This window comes from Fundulus heteroclitus, chromosome 8 (genome assembly GCF_011125445.2).
Source record: "Fundulus heteroclitus isolate FHET01 chromosome 8, MU-UCD_Fhet_4.1, whole genome shotgun sequence".
Taxonomy (NCBI): Eukaryota; Metazoa; Chordata; class Actinopteri; order Cyprinodontiformes; family Fundulidae; genus Fundulus; species Fundulus heteroclitus.
This window is the reverse complement of record NC_046368.1, coordinates 21,914,437-21,938,217: the sequence shown is the minus strand read 5'-3', so window position 1 is coordinate 21,938,217 and position 23,781 is coordinate 21,914,437. Positions and strand designations below refer to the sequence as shown.

At 43.5% G+C, this 23,781-nt stretch overlaps 1 protein-coding gene across 1 annotated transcript in view; it reads left to right on the top strand.

Moving 5' to 3' along the window:
• Positions 1-754: 754 nt before the first annotated feature.
• rapgef1b (Rap guanine nucleotide exchange factor (GEF) 1b) overlaps positions 755-23,781 on the top strand; it is a gene marked incomplete at its 5' end in the record, with an annotated part of 29,169 nt that continues 6,142 nt past the window's right edge. The window contains 13 exon segments of the mRNA XM_036140363.1: positions 755-933; positions 3,760-3,916; positions 3,992-4,080; positions 4,176-4,334; positions 5,448-5,498; positions 6,043-6,157; positions 6,357-6,537; positions 9,539-10,060; positions 11,810-12,012; positions 14,057-14,218; positions 19,153-19,299; positions 20,902-20,994; positions 23,461-23,546. Coding sequence (XP_035996256.1) covers positions 755-933; positions 3,760-3,916; positions 3,992-4,080; positions 4,176-4,334; positions 5,448-5,498; positions 6,043-6,157; positions 6,357-6,537; positions 9,539-10,060; positions 11,810-12,012; positions 14,057-14,218; positions 19,153-19,299; positions 20,902-20,994; positions 23,461-23,546 — 2,144 coding nt within the window.

Genomic DNA, 23,781 nt, shown 5'->3' with positions numbered 1-23,781 from the left:
AAATGTTACTTTTCTACTTCAGGTGTTACTGTTAAACGTTTTAGTGTAAATACTATGAAGGTTATCATAAGAAGTCCAGCTGGGTCATGCCTGGAACATGTTAAACTACAGGAGTATAGAAGGAAACCGGAGTGCTTATACTAGCTGTCCCCAAACCTTTTAACTTCAGTCTACGGCTGCACAATTTGAAGGAAAACATTTACGGCCAACGATGTTGCTGTCTGTCTCAATCTTTCCTTTCTTTGCTAATTAGAAACATGCCCCACGCTCTCTGTGAGCTTTACTGTCTCAGCTAGATTAGTTTTACTCCATCATATCGTATGTATTGCTGACCTAAAAGTGCTTAAATGCAGGACACTTGAATTAGAGCATCTTACCCAACATTGTTTCCACGCAGTCCTTTATGACTGTGAGACGACTTACTGATATTGCGTTTGGATTCATTGTGCAACCCAACTTCAGCCTTACAAAGTAAACATGTGAGACTTTTGATCCTGACTATTGAGCATGCAAAGACTGTCTTAGAATTACAAGATAAAAGGCATTAATAGCTTAGATATTTTTTCTCTATTTGTACGTACAGTCTTTCAATGTCATCTGACATCTATAGCAGAAACATATGCTGTGTCATTTTTGTAATTTCTATAAAAGAGGGTTTTAAAACCTAACAGTTGCTGGTTCATGACCAACTTTGTGACACTGTTAAACGTCAGTGGTCAGACCTGCTGTTGGCTGACTTCTCTTTTCTTTTCAGAAGGTTAGCAGGCTTGAGGAGCACGAGAAGGAGGTGGTCAGTGCCCTGAAATACTTCAAGACCATCGTGGACAAAATGGTGGTGGAGAAAAAAGTGCTGGAAATGCTGCCGGGCTCAGCCAGCAAGGTCCTGGAAGCCATCTTGCCTCTGGTCCAAATAGAGGCCCGGATACAGCATAGGTAAGTCCCCAGTTTCTGCAGCCGTTTTTAAAAAATAGCGGGCCAGTCTTTGAAAGCAATCATTGCTGGATTTCTGGACTTCTCTCGAGTTTACACTACAGCAAACTGTTTTCATAATAATAGTAATAATAAGTTTTAATTCTAATGCACTTTACAGTTGACTACAAATCTCAAAGTTCTACAGGAGCGGACAAATCAAATAACATATTTAAAAAAACACGTTAAAATAGCATTAGTCCATGTATGCCTTTCTAAAAAGGAAGGTTTTAGGTCCTTTCTTAAAGGTAGGGTCAGCGATTTTTCCGGAAGTCACCACGAGTCCCTTTTTGAATGCAGCTAACAAGTGTTAGCTGCTCTGCCGCTCCTCAGGGGGGTTCTTGTGAAAACAATCTCCCATATCCACTCTGGTCTTGTTTCTTTCTACTGAGGTCTTCCTCTTCTTCTCATAAACATGAACGTAGTTTGCTTCTTGTCGACTCTCAGCCATGTTCAAAGTCTACAGTGAGAGCAGCGGCGCTACAATGAACGGCTAACACCCAAGCTAACCGCTAAGCTAACCGGATACATAAACACTAGAGGTGCGCATGTGCAGCCAGCAAGCAGAAACTAACAATGAAGGTGCGTCTGAAGCCTCATGTGGTGCTTGCTGCTGATGAAACCAGACTTTTTAAGTATAGCATTATTCTTTCAGATTAGATGATTTTGTTCTATTTACCTTATTTCTGACTGGCTTGTGTGAGCCAGACCTCTGAAAGAAATCTCCCCTCCAGTATATGTGGACTGTCAGGGCGTGTTGGAACCTCTCAGTCTTTTGTTTCTTTTCTATCTGAGTTTTTGTGTCCTTTGCGTCTCCATCAGTAATGATAAAGGAATGGAGGTCAGAGGTGGTGGATTTCTCCTTTTCACCTAAAGCCCTGCATTTAGAAGCAGCTGACGATATAGTTACTGTAACACTCGAGTGACCTCAGTCCCCTGAAGCCGAACCCTACTGGGTCACAGCTCACTCATTTTAATTTTAGTTGTGGCGACTTAAACTGTTGCGCAGCAACAAAACAAAGGTCGATAACAAAAGTTGCTTTGTGATACAACTTTCCCATATGAAAGTGCTGATTTGCCAGAAGTGTTTCAGTCTCTAAAACGTCGCCTGGTGCGAGCGGAGCCGCTGCCTCTGTTAGAATTACAGCAGAGCCAGCTGCACTGCGGCCCGCAGCTCACGTCTTTCCATCCCTCAAATCCGTCTAATTCCCGTAGGTTCAGCTGTCTCCTGCTCACTTTAGGGATAAGCCCTGCAGAGACAGTCGAAGGAATATTCCTGCGGTGTGAATCGGTTTCAACACGTCGACGCAGGCTTACGCCACACCTTAGTTATTGGGTCTGAACGCACAACGAGCCACTTGGAGAAATGACACCCCCCTCCCTCCTTTGTGTTGCTGCTTCCAAGGCTTCCAGCCACTGAGCATGTCTGGCTGTTTTCTAGGCCCAAAATGTGTTTTATGTTAGATGCATTTCAGTTGGGTGCCTTGCAAAAGGGTTTGTGTACACCCACAGACTTTGTCGTATTTTATGTAATGGACCAGCACAGAAATGAGGGTATGATGCATTCATTTATGTCGTCTTAGTTAAGATTTTGGAGAACCGTATTTTGCTGCTTTTGCAGCCTTTCGGAAAATGTCTCTACTGACCTTTTCTGATAGGTGAAATTAGATTTAAAACTTTTAACTGGATATGTTTTTGCAGTTGTTGCCATCTCGATGAATACTCGACCCTGTATTCAGAGTATTAGTCCTTTTTTTTTTCTGCCTGCTGGACATAATATTTGAAAAAACTATTTGGACCAAAAGTTCTTTTTGAAGCTGAAGGGGACTATTGCTAACACACACAAAGGCATTTAATTGCACTTTCAGAGATATTTATTGATGCTCTCACGAAACTTTTGGAAAAGTAACAAACAATCTTTATTAAAACAATCCTGATGACATTAAACAATTATCTAATTGCCCATCTCGGGTGAACAGCAGACGTTAAGTCTTTTTTTTTTTTTTTTTTTGCAGCCTCTAACGGCTTTTCTTCCTTGATTGCCGTTTATTTATCCCCATCCATCCATCCTCACACAAATTGATCAACTTACCTTTCCCTGCTGTAAAAATGATAACGCCTCAGTGTTTAACTGTGCGGCCGGTGTGTTCATTGATGATGCGTGACGTTAGTTTCTCGCTTTAGTGTTTTGCTTGTGGGCTAAAAAGTTACATTTTGATCTCATCTGACTTTCTTTCTCTGGATTCGTTCCCGTGCCTTTCTTTTGGCCGCTCTTCCTTTTTCAACAATGGATTGAACAGCGCTCTGTGAGATGTTCAAAGCTTAGGATATTGTTTTATAACATAACTCTGGTTCCATCTTTTTTCATCTTGTCCCCAACATGTCTGACGTGTTCCTTGGATTTCCATGATTCTTTTTTTTTTTTTTTTGCTACTGTTATCTAGCTCAGAGGTGGCTGTGTTTATACTCAGTTTAGCAGGCAGACGTTTTAACTAAGTAGGTGATTTCCAAAAATTATCGTTTTGGTTTTATTCAGGGATATTTGAGTAAAGGGGCTGAATAATTGAGTTTGTCAAACTTTTCTGATTGATTATAAAAAAGTTTTGAATCGCGTCTAATTTTTCTTCCAATGCATAACAATAATCTACTTTGTGTTGCCGTGTAGAAAATCCCTAAAAGATCCCTATTGATTATTAGCTTTGGGCGCTGCAAGTCAAGTTTTGTTGTTGCTCCTGAGTTCCTTGGAATATTTGCTCATCCAAATTCCACTTTGTCTTCATATTTCAACAGCTCGGCGCTGTCTTCGTGCCACAGCCGCGTCTATCAGAGCCTGGCCAACCTCATCCGTTGGGCCGACCAGGTGATGCTGGACGGCATCGACCTGGACGACAAAGAAAGCGTCGTCGCCGTCACCAGCGTCATCAAGGCTGTGCTGGACGGAGTGAAGGTACGCCGTTAGCTGCTCTTCCCGTTCTTTCCCTCCCGAACGAGTCCCGAAACTCTGCCGTGTCTCTGCCAACAGGAACTGGTGAAGCTGACCATCGAGAAACAAGAGCAGCCGTCGCCCACCTCCCCGAATAAACCAGCCCCGCCCGTTACCGCCGCTGAGAGGTGGACACAAAGCACGCTCACTTCAGTGAAGCCGGCAGTCACAGCTGGTCCTTTACACAGATTGCTTTTGTTTGTGTGTGCGTGTGTGTGTGCAGCAACGTGTCCTTGGAGGTGCCCTCGATAGATGGCGAGCAGGACGTCTCGAACAGGACGGCTCCGGCATCCTCTCCTGCGAAGGCCGCCGCTGAACTACAAGACGAGGATGTAGCCCCACCCAAACCTCCTCTTCCTGAAGCCAAAGTGGCAGAGCTCAGGTGACCAGACACCCTGTGTTCAGAGGATCAGTCCTTTTTTTCAGCCTGCTGGACATAATATTTGAAAAAAACTATTTGGATTTAGGGCTGAACGATTTTGGAAAATAATCTAATTGCGATTTTTTTTTCATAATATTGCGATTTAATGCGATTTTTTTTTTTTCCCCCAGTTTAATTTATCATGTCTTTTTAAACATATACAAACAACAAATCATTTTGTTTCCTCGCTGTGCAGATTAGTTGCTAAAAGACCCACAGCATCTAAACTCAGAGCAGAAATGATTGCGTTCTGCCTACAATATATTTCAACCAAAATTGCAATTTTGACTTTTCTCTGCGTTAACCACAAGCAACAAAAATGGCGTCTAAAAAAAGATGTTTGTAAACAAGAACTATTTAAAACAAGAACTTTTAATGTTTTTATTAATCAGAATATTATTCAAGAGAACAGCTTTTAATTGATTTGGACATCAATCCTTGTTGAACATAAAGTCCAACCAACAAGCAAGTCTATGTATTAAACTGATTGACCTGTACTTAATGCTATGTGTGATTATATAAACTCTAAAACAAGTAAAAAAAATTAGATTATCTCACTGCTGCAACTGTCTTCCCTTCCATGTGGAGGCAAACCCACTTCAAACATTTTACCAACACCTAATGGACGTGTCTAATTCACTAATTGTTACATAGCCAAAAATTGCAGACTCTGCGATTTGGAAATTGCGTTTTTCTAAATCGCGATTATATTGAAAATGCGATTAATTGTTCAGCCCTATTTGGATTTAGACCAAAAGTTCTTATTGAAGCTGAAAAATTAGCTTTAAAGTCCGGAAATGATTAGCTTTATTAGCCTTTAGTCTTACCAACATACTTTAAAAATGCTGGGATGTTGGGATTAAAGCAGTAGTGAGGATGCTTCAGATTTTCAGCCTTTTCACGTTTTTTTTTTGGTGTTGAGTATATTTTCTGATCCAGTTTCATGTGTCCAGGTCCTTGCCCAACTTTTAAACCTTTTCAGAGCTGTGCCTCCTCTTTTCTTCCCCCTTCCTGCTCTGTCTCTCATTTATTTACTTATGTTTGTTTCGTCCTTGGTCTCCGTTCTGGGAACAGAGCGCAGTTGAGCGCTGACGCTGGCCAGAGGAGACCCTCTCAGAAGGAGAAGTATGTCAGCCCCGTAGGATCGTCTGAACTCATGATAACATCCCACCCTCAAACCTCACAAAGTTTCTGGATTGGATGAAGGCATTCTGCTTGCATGGTTGCATCATCCTAAAGTTTGTGTCACCCTCGGTACCCCCCACCCTGCTGAAGACCTCCTCATCCAATCAGAAGGCATGAGAGTGTGTGACTGACCTATGAATTGTCCTTACCCCCCGCTTCCATATCATGGTCACCTTTGTCAGCTCGCTCCCCCCCTCCCTACCGCATTTTGACCTAATATCAACTCTGAGAGTATTCAGGCTTGACAGGCAGGATGACTCCATGCCGTAAATGAGCAGCTTTCATGAAACAATCTTGAATTCATCTCACTGTTGTAAAGGAAGGGCGGATGATGTCTGTCCGTGTATCTATACGTGCTTAATCTATGTGCACACATGCTTAAAGGTCTGCTTTTGTGTTTGTGTCATGGTATTAGGAACACTTTAATCACTTGTTGCATATTTGTCATTTTATTATTTTATTTTATTTTTTCCCCCCCTTATAGTCCTCCACCAGCACTTCCACCCAAGAAACGTCAGTCAGCTCCTTCGCCGACGCCAGTGGCAGTAGTCGCACCGATGAGCCGTGGCTCCAGTTTACCATGCAGCGACCACAGACAGGTGACCGACTGGTTTAGATTCTGGATTCAAAATCACAATTGTGTTCCAGTTTCTTGTGTAGACGCATAGCCCTTAAGCTTGTTTAAGCCTCAGGCTGTTAAGCCATACCCAAACGCTGTTGTTTAGTTTAGGAGTTGCTGCAGACAAATGTGTTCTAGTTAAGAGAGTCACGACGCGGGAATCTGCTCTTTCTGCGCAGGAATACGAGCACGAGTTCTTCCAGAGGCGCTTCTCTGGGGGGAGCCATTCCTACGGCGGGGACTCGCCCCGTCTGTCTCCCTGCAGCAGCATGGGGAAGCTCAGCAAGTCTGACGAACAGCTCTCCTCCATGGATCAGGACAGCGGCCAGTGTTCTCGTAACACCAGCTGCGAGACGCTGGGTAAGGACACAGAGACGCGTCCAGCGGCCGGGATCCTCTGGATTCTCACATACGTCCATGTTGTTGACACTCATCAGTCCAAGTCCTTTAGACTGTGGTTAATTGTAAAGTTATTCCCTCTTTTGAACTGGAAATCTAATTATTAAACGCAGCCGCTACCGTCAACTACAAAAGTCAGCACAAAAATTAATCACATGTCTATTCTCTGAATGTAACATTACATTTTTAGGGTCTCCATAAGTAGGTTTCTAAATTCAGAGGTTTTAAATAAGCAAAAGATAAAATAGATGGATAATTATCTCAAACAAGTGAGTACACACCTCCCACTTTTCATGAAGCGCCACTGAAGATATGTCACTTTGATACAATGTAAAGTAGACAGTGTAGCTTGTATAACCGTGTAAACTTTCTGTCCCCTCAAAATAACAATAAATGTCTATACTGCTGGCAACAAAGTGAATACAGTAAGTCAAAATGTTCACATCGTGCCCAAAGTGTCAATATTTTGTGGCCACCATTTTTTTTCCCCAGCGCTGCCTCAACCATCTTGGGCCTGGAGTTCATTAGAGCCTCTAGACTCGTCTTCTCCTCCTCCACGACGTCTTCATGGTGATGGTGGATGTTAGAATGCTTGCTCTCCTCTGCCTTTTGTTTGAGGATGCCCCCGCAGATCCTCGGTAGGGTTTAGGTCTTAAGCCTTGGACGGCATTACGCTCTCCTTCAGTACGTCAGGGTACACGTTTCCCTCAATGAACTGCAGCACCTGTGCAGCCCCAAACCACGGCACTCCCACAAGCAAAACTCGTTCTTGTACTCCTCACACCATCTGAACCAAAAAGGTTTATCTTGGTCTCATCAGACCACAGGACATGGCCCCAATGCAGCTTTTTTGGGCCTCGTCTTTAGAAGAGGCTTCCCTCTGGGGAGACCTCTGGATGTGGCGCAGGGTGGATGGACTCGGCTGCGTTGGTCGACCGTGGCAAGGCCTGTTCTGAGTGGACCATGCCCGTTACGGTGTCGGTCACTGTGCACAGCTCGGCTTTAGGGTGTTTTAGGGCAATCTTCTTATAGCCTTGGCCACCTTTGTGTGGAGCCACAGTTCTTTTCTTCCAGTTCCTCAGAGGATTCTTTGCCATGAGGCTCCGTGTTGAACGCCCAGTGACCAGAATGAAAGAGTGTGGGAACAATAACGAAATTGAACACACCTGCTTCCCATTAGGGGTGGGCAAAATAATCGTCATGACGATGCATCGCGATTCTAATTTTCGCGATCTACTGCATAGATTCTTGACGCCAAGTATCGATTATTAATTTTAAAAAAATTTATAAATAAAACTGCATGAATGGTTGGCGAACATCAGCCAAAAACAAGTGGAATACAACTTCATTGGTTTAAAGGACCAGTCAGGCCATGTGAACGGCACTGATTATCCTTATTTTGTTCCAAAAAAAATTTAAAAACAAAGCAACTGGACTTGTTTTCCGTAGTTGAAGACGTCCTTATTTTGTTATTTTAAGTTTTATAAATCCAAAGCAGTTTTTGTCAGGGTGTCCAGTCCAATAATAATAATAATATTTGTGTCCAGTAACAGTAATATGTGTTTTCATGGCAATACCTCCAAAAGTAATTTCAATAAATACAGCTATAGATGAATTCAGTTGCTTTCAGTTATGTATCAATTGAAGACACTATCCATACACAGCCAGTCAGTCACTGGTAATGGCTGTAATTTTTTCTAACAGTGTTCAGTGAAAATATCACAATGCATCGCAATAATTCAAGTATTGTGATGCATCGTGATAGAATCGGATCGTGGCATGTGAATCGTGATTCGAATCGAATCGTGACTTCTTTGGCAATACCCACCCCTACTTCCCATTCACGCCTTAAACCTTGTATCACTTTTGAGTCACATGACATCAGGGAGGGAAAATAGCTCATTGGACACAAACTGGACCTTTTTTCACATAGAGGTGGACCGTACTCACTTTTGTCCCCAGCAGTTTAGACATCAGTGGCTGTTGATTTATTGAGGGACGGCACATTTTTACTGTGACACAAGCTTTACACTGACTACTTTCACTCTCTGAAGAAATTTTGATTAATTTTGTTCTGTATTTTCAGCCATTTTTTGTAGCAGATGTGCATTGATGACGTGGCTACAACACATACAGTAGCCTTATTTCCAAATAACATCCACAAAATGCTCTAAAAAGGCCAGAGTCTGAGACATTAGCCACCCTCCAAGCTCCTGAGGGGATAGTAGCTTAGTGATTCTACCACAGGGATAATATCCTGTAATCTACAGGGTCCTTGTTACCTACAGGCAATATCCCTGAAGCAGATTGTTTTTGATGTATTATTAGTCTCTATGCTGGGCTCCTACAGAGTCTGGAAACAGCATTTAGGTACTTTTTTATTTCTAGATAATTATGAAAAAAGAAAATAGGGTTACATTTCCAAACTTCCTTTTCATCCTGCTCTCCCATCATGCATCTATTCATGCATCCATCCGTCCTTCTCTCCATACGTTCATCCTTTTTTCTCCATCCATACATCTGCCTCTCCTTCCTTCCTGCCTTTCTTCCTCTCTTCCTTTCCTCCAGCGTGCAGCCTAGATATTTAAAGCCTGACCGCCGTAAAAATTGCCCGCCGTGAATTCACGGGGCACATTTGCGTTCGTACTTACTAACTGGACAGAGAGCTGGCTAAATCTGGGCCTTCAAAAGTTCAAAAGAAGATGTGACATGAAAAATGTCCCGAATGTCGGTGGAACTCATCATCATAAAGTTTGACGCAGAAAAGAACGTAAGAAGTAAATATTTCTAATTTGCTCTGTTGATGAGAGAGGAGGGGAAAAGAAATTAAACATCCTAAATAAAATTCAGCTACTTTTTTTTACTTTAACCTTTCATTTATCTTTATGGTCAGGATGTTTAGCGAGTCGTTAGAAGTATTATAATCGTTTTATTAACACCGGCTCCGTCTTTACCTTTTCAGACAACACGGAGACTTATGACCCGGATTACGACTTCCTCCACCAGGACTTGTCTGCTGGGGACAACCTGCCTGCAGCGCAGGCGGGGGGCTGCCTGAGCCCCCTGCCCGAGTCTCTCAGCGAATCCTCGTCCCCCGTTCCCGGACAGCACCTCACGCCCCCCCCTCTGAGCGCGCCTCCGTCGCAGCAGCCAGAATACTGGACTCCCCAGCCCAACCACGCTCACCCCTTCCAGTTGTGCCGCAGCAGCGCTCCCCCCGCCTTGCCCCTGAAAAAGCGCCGCAGCACGCAGGCGGCCTCCTTCCCCGACGGAGGCTCCAGGGTGCTGTACGAGCGCTACCCCTCCCAGTACGACAACCTGTCAGAGGAGGAGCTTCACCCGACGCCGCCGTTCCCCCTTTTCACCCCCATCTCCCCCATGCCCCAGACCAACGGGGGAGTTTTTGTCTCCCAGTACATAGCCAGTGAGAACGCAGACGTCCCCGCCAGCCCTCCGCCGCTTCCTGAAAAGAAAAGCAAACACAGTAAGTGTGGAGGGTGGGGGGGTGTAAGGTGAGGTTGAGGACATAATGCGGGAGGAAGGACAAAAGAGGACGCCCTCTGAATGAGATGGATGTAGGACGCAGGAGTAGAAAATAAAGTAAAGAACAGAGGGAGTGACCAGGGTTGATTAGGAAAAGGAAAAGCGGCGCTTCGTCATCGGCTTGCTGGAGCGTAGCGTATGTCAAAGAAATCCTCAGTGTGAATGGAGGCAGGAAGTAAATACTAGGATGTGCCACAATAGGGTCCGGGAGAAGGGCCACAAAAGGGCAACATTTGGTCACTTCCTCAGCGGCCTTGTCCATCACTTCCTCACAGGCTACTGTATTATGTCATGTCGTCGGAGCGTCTTTCACAGAGTTATGACCACAGTCGCGTAGAATGTCAAAAGTGCAGCAGGCTTCCTGTATGTTTGGAGATAAGCTGGTCGTCGGCCGCTACTCGTCATCGCTTCTGTGTGACTGGGGGAGTCTCGTCACCTCCGACTAATGCTGGTTGTCGTAATAATGTGGGCCGGGTTATTTATCATTATGTCTTGGGGGAAACTCCCTCATGGGAGGATAAAGAGCAGAAAAGAGTTATTATTGACACATTTTAATGAGCAACTTTTTCAGAAAATACAGTTAATAGAATATGCTGGTGAAGATTCTCAGTCATCCAGGTCATGGTCATTCCAAAAAAAGGTAAAAAACAAAGCAACTGGACTTGTTTTCCGTAGTTGAATAGGCTGTTGAGGGTGAGGCTTTGCTGTCTACACCTCAAATTAAAACGAAGATGGTTCTTATAATCTGCAAGTTTTCTAAGTAATTTCTCATACTCGCGCACTACTTCTAGGGTGTCTTTCCCAAATTGGCGTGCAATATGCTGGTGAAGATTCTCAGTCATCCAGGTCATACTACGGAAAACAAGTCCAGTTGCTTTGTTTTTTACCTTTTTTTGGAACAGTTGATAGAAGTTTAGACAATTATCATATTTATTTATTTTTCTAAATTTTTGACGTAAAATATGTATTTTATGGGAATTTTTATGCGACAGGCCAACACAAACAGCGGCCTAATTGTGGAGTGAAAGGAAAGTATGTGAAAACGTGGCCTGCGTTTGTATCTGGCCTTCTTGAGTCTACGCTTTATTGAACAACATTTGGCCCAAATTGGAGCTGTGAGCCTTTTGGCGAATGCCTCTGCCACATCCTAAAGATTTCTGTCTATTCTTTGGAAAACAGCTCAAGCTCGGACAGATCAGATAGGGGCCATCTGCAAACAGATTCAGGCTTTGGATGTGCTGTTGGATTTCGAATGGGACCTTCTGATACAGGGGTCACCAACATGGAGGCCCTTGAGGACCATATGCTCTAAAAAAAACAAAAAAAAAACACACAATCCACCACCAAAACTTTATTTTATGCCGTTACTCTTCCTGTTTAATCACACTTGCGTTTATATAGATTTAAAAAAAGACAATATCTATACCAAAGCATGAAAAATGTATTTATTTTACATAAAGTTAAGGTGAACTTTGACTCTTCTAATTCAAAGGTCAGTACTGGTAGACCTTCGTATGAGGGATTGTTTTTGTTAACAGCTTCATAATGTGGCACAGCTTGTGGAGGATTGACTACTCTTTAGTGGATGATATCAAACTCTAACATCCCTCTGTTCTTACTTGGTTCAGTTTAACCTCATAACTCTAAATCTTTTCCTTTTGCTTTCGTCTAATCCGTCTTCCTCCCTCAGTTCTCCAGTATATGCAGTTCATGGAGGACTACTCGGAGCCGCAGCCCTCCGTCTTTTACCAGATGCCGCAGAGCGAACGGATCTACGAGCAGCATAACAAGCTTTTCCAGGAGGTCTACGGCTTCAACGACTCCTTCAGCAGCACCGACTCGGTACACGAGCCGCTGCAGCCGCCAGCGCTGCCTCCGAAGCAAAGACAGCTGGTAAGAAGCGGGCCAGTCATTCCTGAAGTCTGGAAGCCACTCAGTTTCTCACCGTTAGCCTTTCTCACATACAGCTGGAGTTGGAGTACATAAACAGCCGGATTCACTCATTTGAACTGTATGGGCAGAGATGTAATTGAAATTCCTCCGATTTTCTTATAATTTCCAGTTTAGACTGAGTGGATGTGAAATATTCATCATTGTAACTTAGAGTTTTGTCGGGGGATAAAAAAGTTTTATTTTTCATGTGGGCTGGAGGAAAAGATGGAGAATCTGTCGTCTCCATCTCTCTAATTTTGTCATCTCCCCGACCCAGTAAGCTCTCCCTGCGTCTTTACACTTGGTCATTTTTTTGTAGCCAAAGCAGACATTTGTGTGCACTCTTGAGGCGTTGGCTTGCCGGCGGGAGAAGATCTTATCAGCCGCACATCAGATGCGGAGGTTTTATCGTAATCTGAGGCGGTGTTTGGGTTAATCGAGACAACCGCCTGCCGGTGAATCAGCGGTGAAGGAGACAAAATGGGTTAGATCATCGCAAATGAGGGGCCCCCTTTTTTTCTTTTTTTTTTTTTTATGTTAAACGGTTTTAAAGAAAGTTTAAAAGCAATAGACATTTTTCTTTTAATTTTAATCAAAAGAAAAAAGATTGAGTACTCCATTGGAGATCCAAAGGGACCAAAATTGTGACAAATATTCAGCCTTAAGCTTTGTGCTAGTATTGAACTTAAACGGATGGCACACCTCTCCGGGGTATGTTGCAGTTTCATGGCAAGGAAAAGAAAATGGACTTCATGAACCACCTTCCATTTATTCCCCTTTTTCACCACCCTGGCGGTGTATTTCTATCAGGTTTTTATTTTTATCATTCTTTTGTCTGCGAGCGATACGGTCACACTGCACACATTTGTGCCGCTGCAGCAGGCTTTAATCCGGCCTCGTGTTTTTTGGACTTGATGAGCTCGAGGCCCGGTGGAATAAGCCTGTTTGCCCCCCCCTCCTGCATAAACCCATGTTACAGGCTTACATGCTTTGGCGACTTTACACAGCTTTGCTAAAAAAAAAAAAAAAAGTAATTCCAGCTGCTGGATGGATAAGGGCTGAATATAAAATCCTAGAGCAGATCATATTGGCTCAGTTTGGACCATGTAGTAGCTGGCCTGGGTTTTTTTTTTTTTTTTTTTTTTTTCTAAAGCTTCAAAGCAAAGGACATAAAAAAAAGGTTTATTTGAGGGTCACAGATGATTTGTGTTACCTGTACGCCTCATACAAACTTTGAGTACCTAAGGTTTCTAGAGAGATCTTCCGAGTCCGTTACAGTGCCTTAAAAAATATTTATAGCTGTTAAGCCTTTCCATATGTTGTCACATTATAACCACAAACTTCATATTTTATTGCAACTGCATGTGGAAAGTAGAATGAAAAAAGGCTTCAAAATGTTTTGCAAAAAAAATTTTTAGGCTTTTTTTTTTTTTTTTCCTGAACAGAAAATGCTTTAAAAACAAACTCTTCAAATCCCCCTGAGCACACAGGTCTTGCAGTAATGCACGGTGGTGGCAGCATCATCCTCTGGGGATGCTTCTTTTTTTTTTTTTTTTGTTTTTTTTTTAGGGCGTACCAGGAAGCTCATCAAAGTTGTTTCAGCCTCCAGATGTGCAAAGCTGGTGGAGACACTAGTTTGTGGTTTTTATTTTGTGCCAAAACGTGGAGTAATTTGAGAGGAATGAATATTTTAGCACGGTGCTGTGAGTCTTAGTCCCTGAAGGCCTCCTTCTGTTGTGTGAGCTGGTGCGTCTCATCTTAGCAGCAGGAGTGTTCTCAGCTTCCATCGCTCTGACTTGACTGTCGTGCTGCTGCTGAACTTTGATTTAATTGCTCTATCACAGTCTTGCTTTCCACAGTAATCAACTGTTCACTCTCTTTCTCTTTTTTTTCCCTTTTAACACCATCTATTCCCTCTTCACCTCCCCTCAACCCCAATTACGCTCACTTCCTCCATTTCCTTTTTCTCTTCTCTATCTTTTCCTTCGTTTGTTCTCCTCCTCAGGCCTCCCACTCCTCTTCCCCTTCTTCCTCCTCCTCCTCCTCTCTCTCCTGCCACCTCCAGCCGTCTGTGGCGGCCATGGAGGAGGCGGGCTCTGGGCTCGGCCTCAGCATGTCCGTCTCTAACTCCTACCTGATCGGCCAGGCGTCTTTGACCACGCCTACGGTGAGTCGACCCACTTCTCCCTTCCTCCTCCTGGAGAGGGCACGCCCCGCTCTCCTGTCCCTCCCCTCCCATCGGCGGCTCCGGCATGAGTGCTGTGTGGTGGAGTGCCTGTGAGGTGGCTGGACCTCTGAGTGTTGCACCTGTGAGAGTCTGTTCACCCTCGCGGTCACTGACGGAGCCCAAAGATCAGGGCCTTTGTTGCTGTGGAGCCCTTGATTTCATTCATTGATTCATCCATCCATGTGTGCTGGCAGATTTTTTTATTTTATTTTTTTTTTCGCCAAAGAATTTGTTAAACAATGAGAAATATGCACTTTTTATGTATTTTATCATGAGCGCTTGCAGCTACTTTTTGTGATTGTGCGCTACCGCTGGCTTGTAGCTACCCAACTGTGTGTCTGTGTGTGTGTGTGTGTGTGTGTGTGTGTGTGTGTGTGTGTGTGTGTGTGCTATACTAAAGCATTGTTATCCCATTTTGGGGTTGGGGCTCCACTGGGGGACCCAAGTCGTGTAAAAGTTCTTGACAAAAACTACAAATCTTGCAGGAGATTAAAAAAAAAAAAGGTACATTAAAATTAGTGTTATACCGATACCAGTATCGGACGGGGCCCCGATCCAGCACTAAAATGGTGGTATCGGTATCGGCGAGTACCAACAAATAGGGCAACGATACCATTTTTAAGTTTGTATGTCACTTGAATGCAGCCTTCTCTCTCCCCACTAGTATTATACATGTTATATAAGTTCAGGAAAGTTGCACTATTTTGACATTTGAGAGCCAAAACTCAGGGTTTAAAGAGATTATTCAATTATTAATGTAATTTTACCGTCTTACTGTTGCACTACTATTATACATGTTATAATTTCACGAATGTTGCACTATTTTGGCCTTTGAGAGCCAAAAGTTTATTCAACTATTGTCACCCATTCCAGGTAGGCAATATAAAGTTCTACTACCCTAAGTAGTATGCAGTTCTTCATATATACACACACATCAATTTCAAACAGATGGTATCAGTATCGGCCAATACTGCACAGCCAGGTATCGGTATCGGGGCCAAAAAATGGCATCAGCGCAATACTAATAAAATTAGATGAACCATAGTTCAGTAGTTGATGCTGATTGTGTTGTCATTATACCCTTTTTTTAAATTAACTTACAAGTTATGATTGTATACTGAATTGACAGTCGAGGTCCCTAGTAGTGCTACACAATATATCGCAAATGTATTTGTATATATTGTATATATGTAATATTAACAATAATATTTTATTATTATTATTATTATTATTATTATTATTATTGCAATATTAGCGTGCAAATTATGCATGTCGGCAAGACCTGCATGGACTCCAATTAGTGTTTGCTAATTATTGAAGTACCATCCATACAGGCTTCCTGTGCCTGTAATCTATGTAATGAGACTTGTTTTAGAAGAGCGAGTGTAAAGAGATGAGATGGTCTTAAAGTAGCTACAGCCAAGTAGCTACAACGCTACTTATATTTGAAATTACATTTGATGTCTTTAATTTACAGAATAGGTGTAATAGAGCAAGATGCTCAGTATGGGATCTGTTGCTGGTGAAGATTCTCAGTCATCCAGGTCATGGTCAGTCCAATTCTCAGTTCTCACCCCCATACGGGTGATCAAAACATCGCCAGGCCAATAACAACCCTAACAACTCCTCGTTACAGAGGAGTGGACCAGTTTCGGTTCATTCTGCTGGCTTAATGGCTTCAACGACCGCCCATTACTAAGGGGTGGACCTGTTTCGGTTGAATTTGCATGTTATCTAAGCCATTACAAGGCCTTTGTTAGGCAGTGGTATAAAGCTTGTTACTCCACGTTACTCCAGACTTTTTGAATTGAGAAAGGAAATGAAACGTCTTCAACTACGTAAAACAAGTCCAGTTGCTTTGTTTTTTACTTTTTTTTGGTATGGGATCTGTTTTTAGTAGAGCTCATATTAGTCAGGAGTTGCCAGTTGTTTACTTGAGGACTTATGAAACAGAGGTGATCTGAGTTGGTCCAGATGCCCCACTGAAGTAACCATTTACCACTCTTCCACACTGGACACTGATTTTAGCAGCATCCTTTGTGGAGTTTAACACTCAGAGTTAGGAGCATTCTAGTGGAAGATGAATTTACGCATTGAAACCCAAACTGTGTACAGTAGTATGTAAGCTAAGTGTTTATAGTTAAAACTAGCAGTGTTCACTACATTTAAGATGTGCACGGCCATATTGGATGCTGAACGCAGCGTAAATTGACAAGCTTTGACTTTCCCGGTTTAAATCTCCGTGTTGTCTGAAGACGGAGATCCCGTTGTTTGTCTGGCTGCAAAAATTTGAAAATGTGTAATTTAGACATTTGAGTTTGGAAAAGAACTGGATTTTGAGCTGGAAAACGTGTAGGTGAGTGCTTGTAATGAAAAGCTTCATTACCTTTTCAGGACACTTAAAATGCTGTTTGAAACACTGAAAGACTGGCACTGAGAGCGATTAAAGTATTTTATTTTTAATTGTGATAGTTTTGGCCGTTCTTCTCAGCTGGGACTGATCGCCTGTCAACAAACCAAACCAATTGATGATATTGATTACTGTTTATAATTGTGATCGCGTGAATGACTTACCTCCTGTCTCTTCTTCTGCAGGGTGTTCAGGCTAAAACATTCCCCCCGGGGGGCCTGAACACCTTTTAAAGGTTCTGGAAGAGTCCATTATGGATTATAGGGGGAGAAGTAAACTGTGTATTTTGGTTATTGTAGTATTTTAGGAATTTAGATAGAAATGTTCTAAGATATTTATAGATGATGATGCTTGTGTAAATAAAGTATAATGTTTTAGCTACATTATTTGTATGTTAGAGTGTAAGTGTTTCCCCTGTTTAATGGTAGATCTGGTTAATGGGAGGAGTTGGTGATCTATAAAAGGCTTCTTGTAAGAAGCTAGAGTGATTGTGGCTGCTCCTGTGACCCGTTTGCCAATGTTGGAGAATGTGAGTGCACCTTTTCTCTGCCTTAAGTCTACTGCATAAACCAGCCTCTAAGGGTCATTCTAACAGTGCTTTGAGCTCGACAACCCTGTCTATGTTTGACACTCATGGAGTAAGAAATGAAGTAGTTTTTGAAACTGGCCTGTTCTTGTTAAAGTATAGGAATGATGACTGCGAGTCGGGTTGTGTACCACCCATCAGGTAGCCTCATCAGCTTTTAAATAGTATTTTGGGTAGCCTGGAGGGGGGGGGAAAGACATGCTGACAAAGTGAGAGTGACCTGCATGATGCAACCTCTTGTATCAGAAGCGTGGAAGCATTGTGAGAATATGGAATAGGTCGTGTGGTGCTACAAGAGATCCCACTTAATTCACTCACTGCCAGATCTTTCAGAAAAGAGTATAAGTAAAAAAAAAAAACATGCCTTCAGAATAAAGGCATGCCGTTTCCAAATGTTTTAAAAGAACCCTATGTGTAGGGTTTTTGATGGCGTGTGTGTTGTATCAACCCTGCCCACAGAGAATGGTTTAGATTTTTATTTTAAATCTACAAGTTGTTTTGAATTATGAGTCTGGCATGCTTTTGTAGAATCCGGACCAAAGTAGAGCCGAGTAACTCTACAGCGGACAGAGATTCTTTGAAACACAGTGTTGGACTTATGAGCCATTCATTTGGTTTGTGAAAATACAGCATTTATGGTTTGTTTTGGCTGCAGGTCCGCCTTAGAAATAGACAGTCAGAGCTAGTCAGCCTGGACTGAAATATTTTACCCTGATTTCGAAGACATCGTGTATTGTTAGCTGGACGCATCGCTGCACTTCTTATTTCTTAACATGACGGCCGGAGGAATTAGAGGAGGATTTGACCTTTTTTTTCCCTTACAGTTCTGGATCAGGTATAAAAATCTGGTTGGACTTAAGCAACAAACATTGCAGCCTCTAACCGGTTTGTGTGAACTTGAGGATTTTGTCATTCAGACTCAGACCCCTAACTTTAGGCTGATGTGGCTAAGACTGACACCCCCCCCTCCCCTCCCCCCATGTGTTTGGGAGGGTCCATGATGACCTCACGAAATGGTTTGTGAGGCACGTTAAGACATGGCGTGTATCTCCCTCAGGATATCTGGTGGAATGCGGCACCAGATGGACCTGATGGAAAACACATTTGCTCTGTTTCATCTGCTCTCCTCCTCCTCCTCCTCCTCGTCTTCATCCTCCAGCGTCGGTCCCTGTCCTCAGTCTCCACCGTCTCCGCTTACCCAACCACGCAGGTTTGCGTTGTGCAAACCTGCGTTTTTGTGAAATTCTGGGCGTTGCTCGTCGGGGCTTTGTGATATTTGGACACATTTGTCTCAATTTCAGAGTTTTGGTTTTGTTTTGAACTCGTTCTGGAAATAAAGACACGCAGGCACGAACGTCCGCACTCATTTGTGTGTGTGTGTGTGTATGTGTGTGTGCAGCATTTAGCCCCGGTTGTGTCTGCATGGCTGTGCGCCGGTATGCTCCAACAGGGCTGGTATGTGAGACATGTTCTAACAGGTTGCTGCTACCTCCCTGCGGACAGGCATCTCTTATTCTGGCGACGCCGCGGTGCTCGCAAACATCTCTGGGCTCAAATCTCTGTTTTTTGATGTCTCCTGTAAGCTTTCTTTTCCTCTTTTTTTTTTTTCTTTTTTCTAACCGTATATCTGTCTATTGTGACCGTCTACAGCTTTGTGTGCTTGCTGTCCATTTCATGTTCAGGCCCATCCCTCCCATAACTCAGAGTTTAATAGAGGTGCTAAAGATTGAGGTGACACCACTTCCCGTCCCGCTTTCTATTGTTCTGTTCCTGTTTGCTCTGACTTCTCCTCTCTGATCTCTCAGTTCTGTCCTTTCTCCCCCCCCCCCCCTCCCCTCCCCTCTACCCCCTGCTTTGGTTCTTCTTCACCAATCGCAGAGCTTGGACCAGGTAGCCTTGACCAATGCCACCGTTCTGGATGGCAGCGGGGGCGGTCCCAACGGTTCCCTGGCCGGCTCAGTGGGCTCTGTGGCTGTCTGTCTCCCCTCTGAGTCTTCTCTCACTGACTCTCTCCACACCTCGGCGGTGAGCTCATAGCAAGGAGTCCTTTTAGGCCTTTTTAATGAAAAAATCTGATCGTGGACCTCTACCCCTCTGCAGATAACTGTTTGGGTTTGTGTATCGCCGCGCACATATAATGAAAATATGCAGTGACTCACTCGCTCTGTGGCATCTAGGAAGCGTCACTTCCCACAATCTGTTCCGACTTATTATTAGTCCTAAAAGAATCCCGGTAGAGCATGCTACATTGCATGTGTGAGCCAGTAGGAAAGATTTCCTTTGCTTACGATACACTCCAGTGCCACCTGTTGGCCACCGTGACTCAGAGCTGGATAACGCTGCTCCTTGTAGAACCAAGGTGTACCTCAGTAAATTAGAGTATGATTGAGAAGCAGGTTTATTTCAGCGGATAACCTCAAAAAGGGAAACTCGTGACGCGTAACTGCACGCAGGGTGATATATTTCAAGTGTCCGTTTCTGCTCATTTGGATGATTACGGCTTACAGCCAATGGAAACGCTCAGTTTCTTGGAAATGTGACCCAATCAGAAAGGATTCCAGAGAAGTGTTTGCACCCAGGGACTGATAAAGCGTTTGCAACAATAGTTGAATCGGCATGCAGCAGTGCAGCCTGGCTTTGAAACGTTAAGGAAGCTCAGGTTGCTTGTTATTTTATATATTTTACGGCCTTCAGCTGCCTTGTACCGTTGGCTCTGCTCATTCTCATCATCCCATAGATTCTCTTCGAGGTTTGGGTCGAGCCAGCATGCCGGCCAGTCAATCCCGGTGATGCCGTGCCGATTAAAGCAAGCACTGGTAGGTACTTCTGGCAGTGTGGGCAGCGACCAATAAAATATAAGCATCAGCATCTCCATAAGGACAGTCAGCAGAGGGCGGCATGAAATGCTGTAATATGTCCTGCTGGACTTGATAAAACAGTGAACCAACACCAGCAGATCACAAATGGTCTCTCCACTGTTCCTCCACATTCTGAGACCTTCATCTCCAAATCATTTGACAACTTTAAATCACCGAGCAACAAGAAAGACGGATACAATTTTCTCCTTAGCTCAAGTACGACACTTCTGATGTCTTATCTGGTTCGGGGGGGATTTAACACAAGCAGTCTGTCAGTTTTAGCCCTAATCCTGGACACAGTCCAGCCTACATCCCCGCCTTGTGCATCGCTCCCAAACTCCTTAATGGCTTTCGTCTCACAGCCTGCCTTTTAGCTCTGAAGCTTGTTCGCCTTTTTTCCTTCCACTCAACTTTCTAACGCTTGCAAACAGCACCCCGTGAGTCAGCAGTCTTCCCCATGAATGTGTAGGTCTTAACCTTTCTGTGTTAGCAGCCTTTCTGTCTTGGTTATGCAATAGTCAACAGAAATAAATGCCTGGAATACATCACTATTTAGTAACGACTCCAGCGTACGAGTTTATCTTTTTGAATTAAATAATTTTCAGTTTTGAGTGAAACTCTTAATTTATTGAGATGCACCTGAAGCTGACCTCAGCCAGCTGCCGCCTGTCCTTCAAGCCCGTTAAAGCGTCAGAAAAAAGCACTCTGTGGCCCTTCTCTCCTGCTTCATGCCTCGGTCTGTGTCCCTTCTCTTCCCACCCCCTCGTAGAGCGAAAGCGTGAATGACGAGGGCGGGGAGGGGGAGTATGTCAACCTATACTCGTCCAGCCAGGCCAATGGGGAGCTGCCTCTCTCCCTCCGAGTAAGTAAGCTGACTGCCACGGGTGAAAGGCCAATCCCATTTGCACGTCCCATCGCCTCGGGGCATGAATCAATCCAGAATGCGGGGAGCGATTTTTTTTAAAAGGTAAAACGGCTGGCCTGCGTCGGCTCGGCGCATTTCACTCTCACTTATTGCGCGGAGCACCTCCTATTGATTCATCCCCCTGAAAAAAGGCGATGGGAGCGGAAATGGAATCAGCGCGTAGCCGGACCCGACTGAGCATGACTTCAGGTTCACGGGTCTGCCTGTGACTGAATCATGCGCCGGTGTTGTGGGGGGAGAGGAGAGAAAAAAAAAAAAGTCCACACTGCAAAAATAGACCTAAAAATAAGACATTTTTTCTTGAAATTAAAGTATTTTTCCTTGATTTGAGCAGGTAAATAGAACTATTTGCCAATGGAATAAGATTTTTGCACTTAAAATAGGAACAATTCATCTCCATCGTCTTATTTCAAGTAGAGTTTATCTAATTATCTTATTTTAGGGGTAAAAATACTCATTCCATTGGCAAATAATCTTATTTACCTGCTCAAATCAAGGCCAAATACATTCATTTCAAGAAAATGTTACTTATTTTTAGTTCTGTTTTTGCAGTCCATGTGTTTGTTGTTTTGACTGCCTGGCTGGTGACTGCTGTATCTCTGGCTGCGCTTCGGCTGTGATAACCATTTAACCTCGTTCTGCTCTTACCTCAAACATCTCTTTGCTCCAAAATAGGTGTTGGCAACGGGTTTGCAGCAACATCTGCCTCAGTGAATAACGTGCACCTGTGCATGTGTAACAGCTTATTTGTCTGTGTGGTTCTATTCATTTGGGTCAGCTTGTGCATTTGCTGCTGGGGGGTTTTTGGGGTATTTTTTTACTTTATTTTTTTGGTTAACATACAAAAAGCGACAATGTGTGTGTGTGTGGTGACATTATGGTTCAGACGGTGTTTCAGCTCTACTGAATTTTACCCCCTGTGGTGTTCTTGTGTGTTTTTTGGGTCTGTGTTGGGGTTTTCTTTCCACCCACTCTGCATCAGCACTTATGAGACGACGTGTAAACGTGCCGTCAGAACTTCCATTCTTCCTGTTCTCCGCCGACGTGTTGCATGACATCCCGGTGGTTCACATGATCTCATCTGTAGCTAGCTTCTTGTCCGTGCATGAAATCCTTCGGTGTTGTTCTACGCAAGATTCTGGTAAGAAGTTTGCATATATCCATTAAAGGCATGAAGGTAGGGGGGTTAAATGACTCATTTCTGTAATTTTTCTTCCAGGATAGAATGATTCATAGAATGATTCGTTTACATTTGGAAAACCACATTTGAATTTATTGTGGATTTTCTCTAATCCACATTTGGTCCAAGTTCTTCACGCGGACTCGAACACACACACATCCATCCCTAGCAATATATGGATAAATGTCTTTTTTTTTTTTTTTGGGCAGTTTCCACCCCAGCCACACCCTTTTTTTAAAAGCCACCAACAAGCCTCTGCCACAATTCAGGCTGGACATTTGACCACTTTCTGGGCAAAAATGGAAAACTGTTTGGCTTTTCAGGCACAGAACCGGCTTTGAAACATTTACGTATATGTCTGAGATCAGGGCTGTTTTTAGAAGCCTAATTTTAGCTTGTTTTGATTTTACGAAGCCTGAACAGAAGCTGCTAGAACTCGCTCTGTCCCGCTCCAGAATGAAGTGAGTTTAACATCAGGGATTACTCAGAGGGAGCCAACAAACACGAGAGAATCTGTTACCAAAATCGACACCTTCAGACAAACATTTAGGTATTTGGACACGAGGTATGTTTGGAAACCTAGGGACGCTGTATCAGCTATCAGTACCATCATGCTGAGGCTCTGTTTGGCTGCCTGTGGTACTGGAGCATCTGCACAAAATGGATGAATAACCTAGAGAGCCGCCTCCAAATTCCTGAAACCTCACCTCCAATCGACAACTGAATCAGGGATCTCCTATAGAGACATCCCTTTTTCATATCTGCAGAATTTGATGACTTGCTGAGGAGTTTAGGCAGCCATTTGGAGCAGGGATGCATCTAAAAGTCGCAGGACACCGGTGGTTTGAGGTTGCAGTCTAAACAGGATAGTTATCCCAAACACACGACAGAACCGACTTTTAAATGGGTTAAACAGGCTAGAGATAAGCTTCTGTTCAACTCTGATCTCAACCAATTCAAAATTATGTTGAAGGCTTGGTCGGTGCCAGAAAACCAAGCGGGGTTCCCCCATTTTGGACAAGAAGAGCGAATAAGAGTGTTTTTATATAATCCTTGACTGTGGAACGTCAGTCTGAGCTGGAAAAGGGAACGGTTCCAATGATAAACGAAAAATAAAATCCCAACATTAATGACATTCATGCCACTATTGAGTGTATGCAAACTTCTCACCACGACTGGAAACATCAGAGGCTGATGGGCGCTTTCTTTCCTTCAACTCATAGGAAACTATTGCAGCCGATGACGTGCTGCAAGACCCCGCTCCTCAGATGCCATCCAGCAATAGTAAGGAGGCTCTAGACAAGGAAAGGTAAAAAAAAAATGATGCTCACTCCTTGTTTGAGTACTGCAAAAACTCAGGAAAAGACTCTTTGTTTGGACTGCGGGGAATTATTTGCACGTATATTGTTTTGAAATGGGTCGGAGCTTTTATACCAGCTCTTATACTCTATAATTGAATTGGCAAAGCTAAATGGAATCACCGTTTGCTGTAAACTGATTGAAACAAGAAATAAAAAAGGGGAATTTCAGCTGTTGGTTTATAA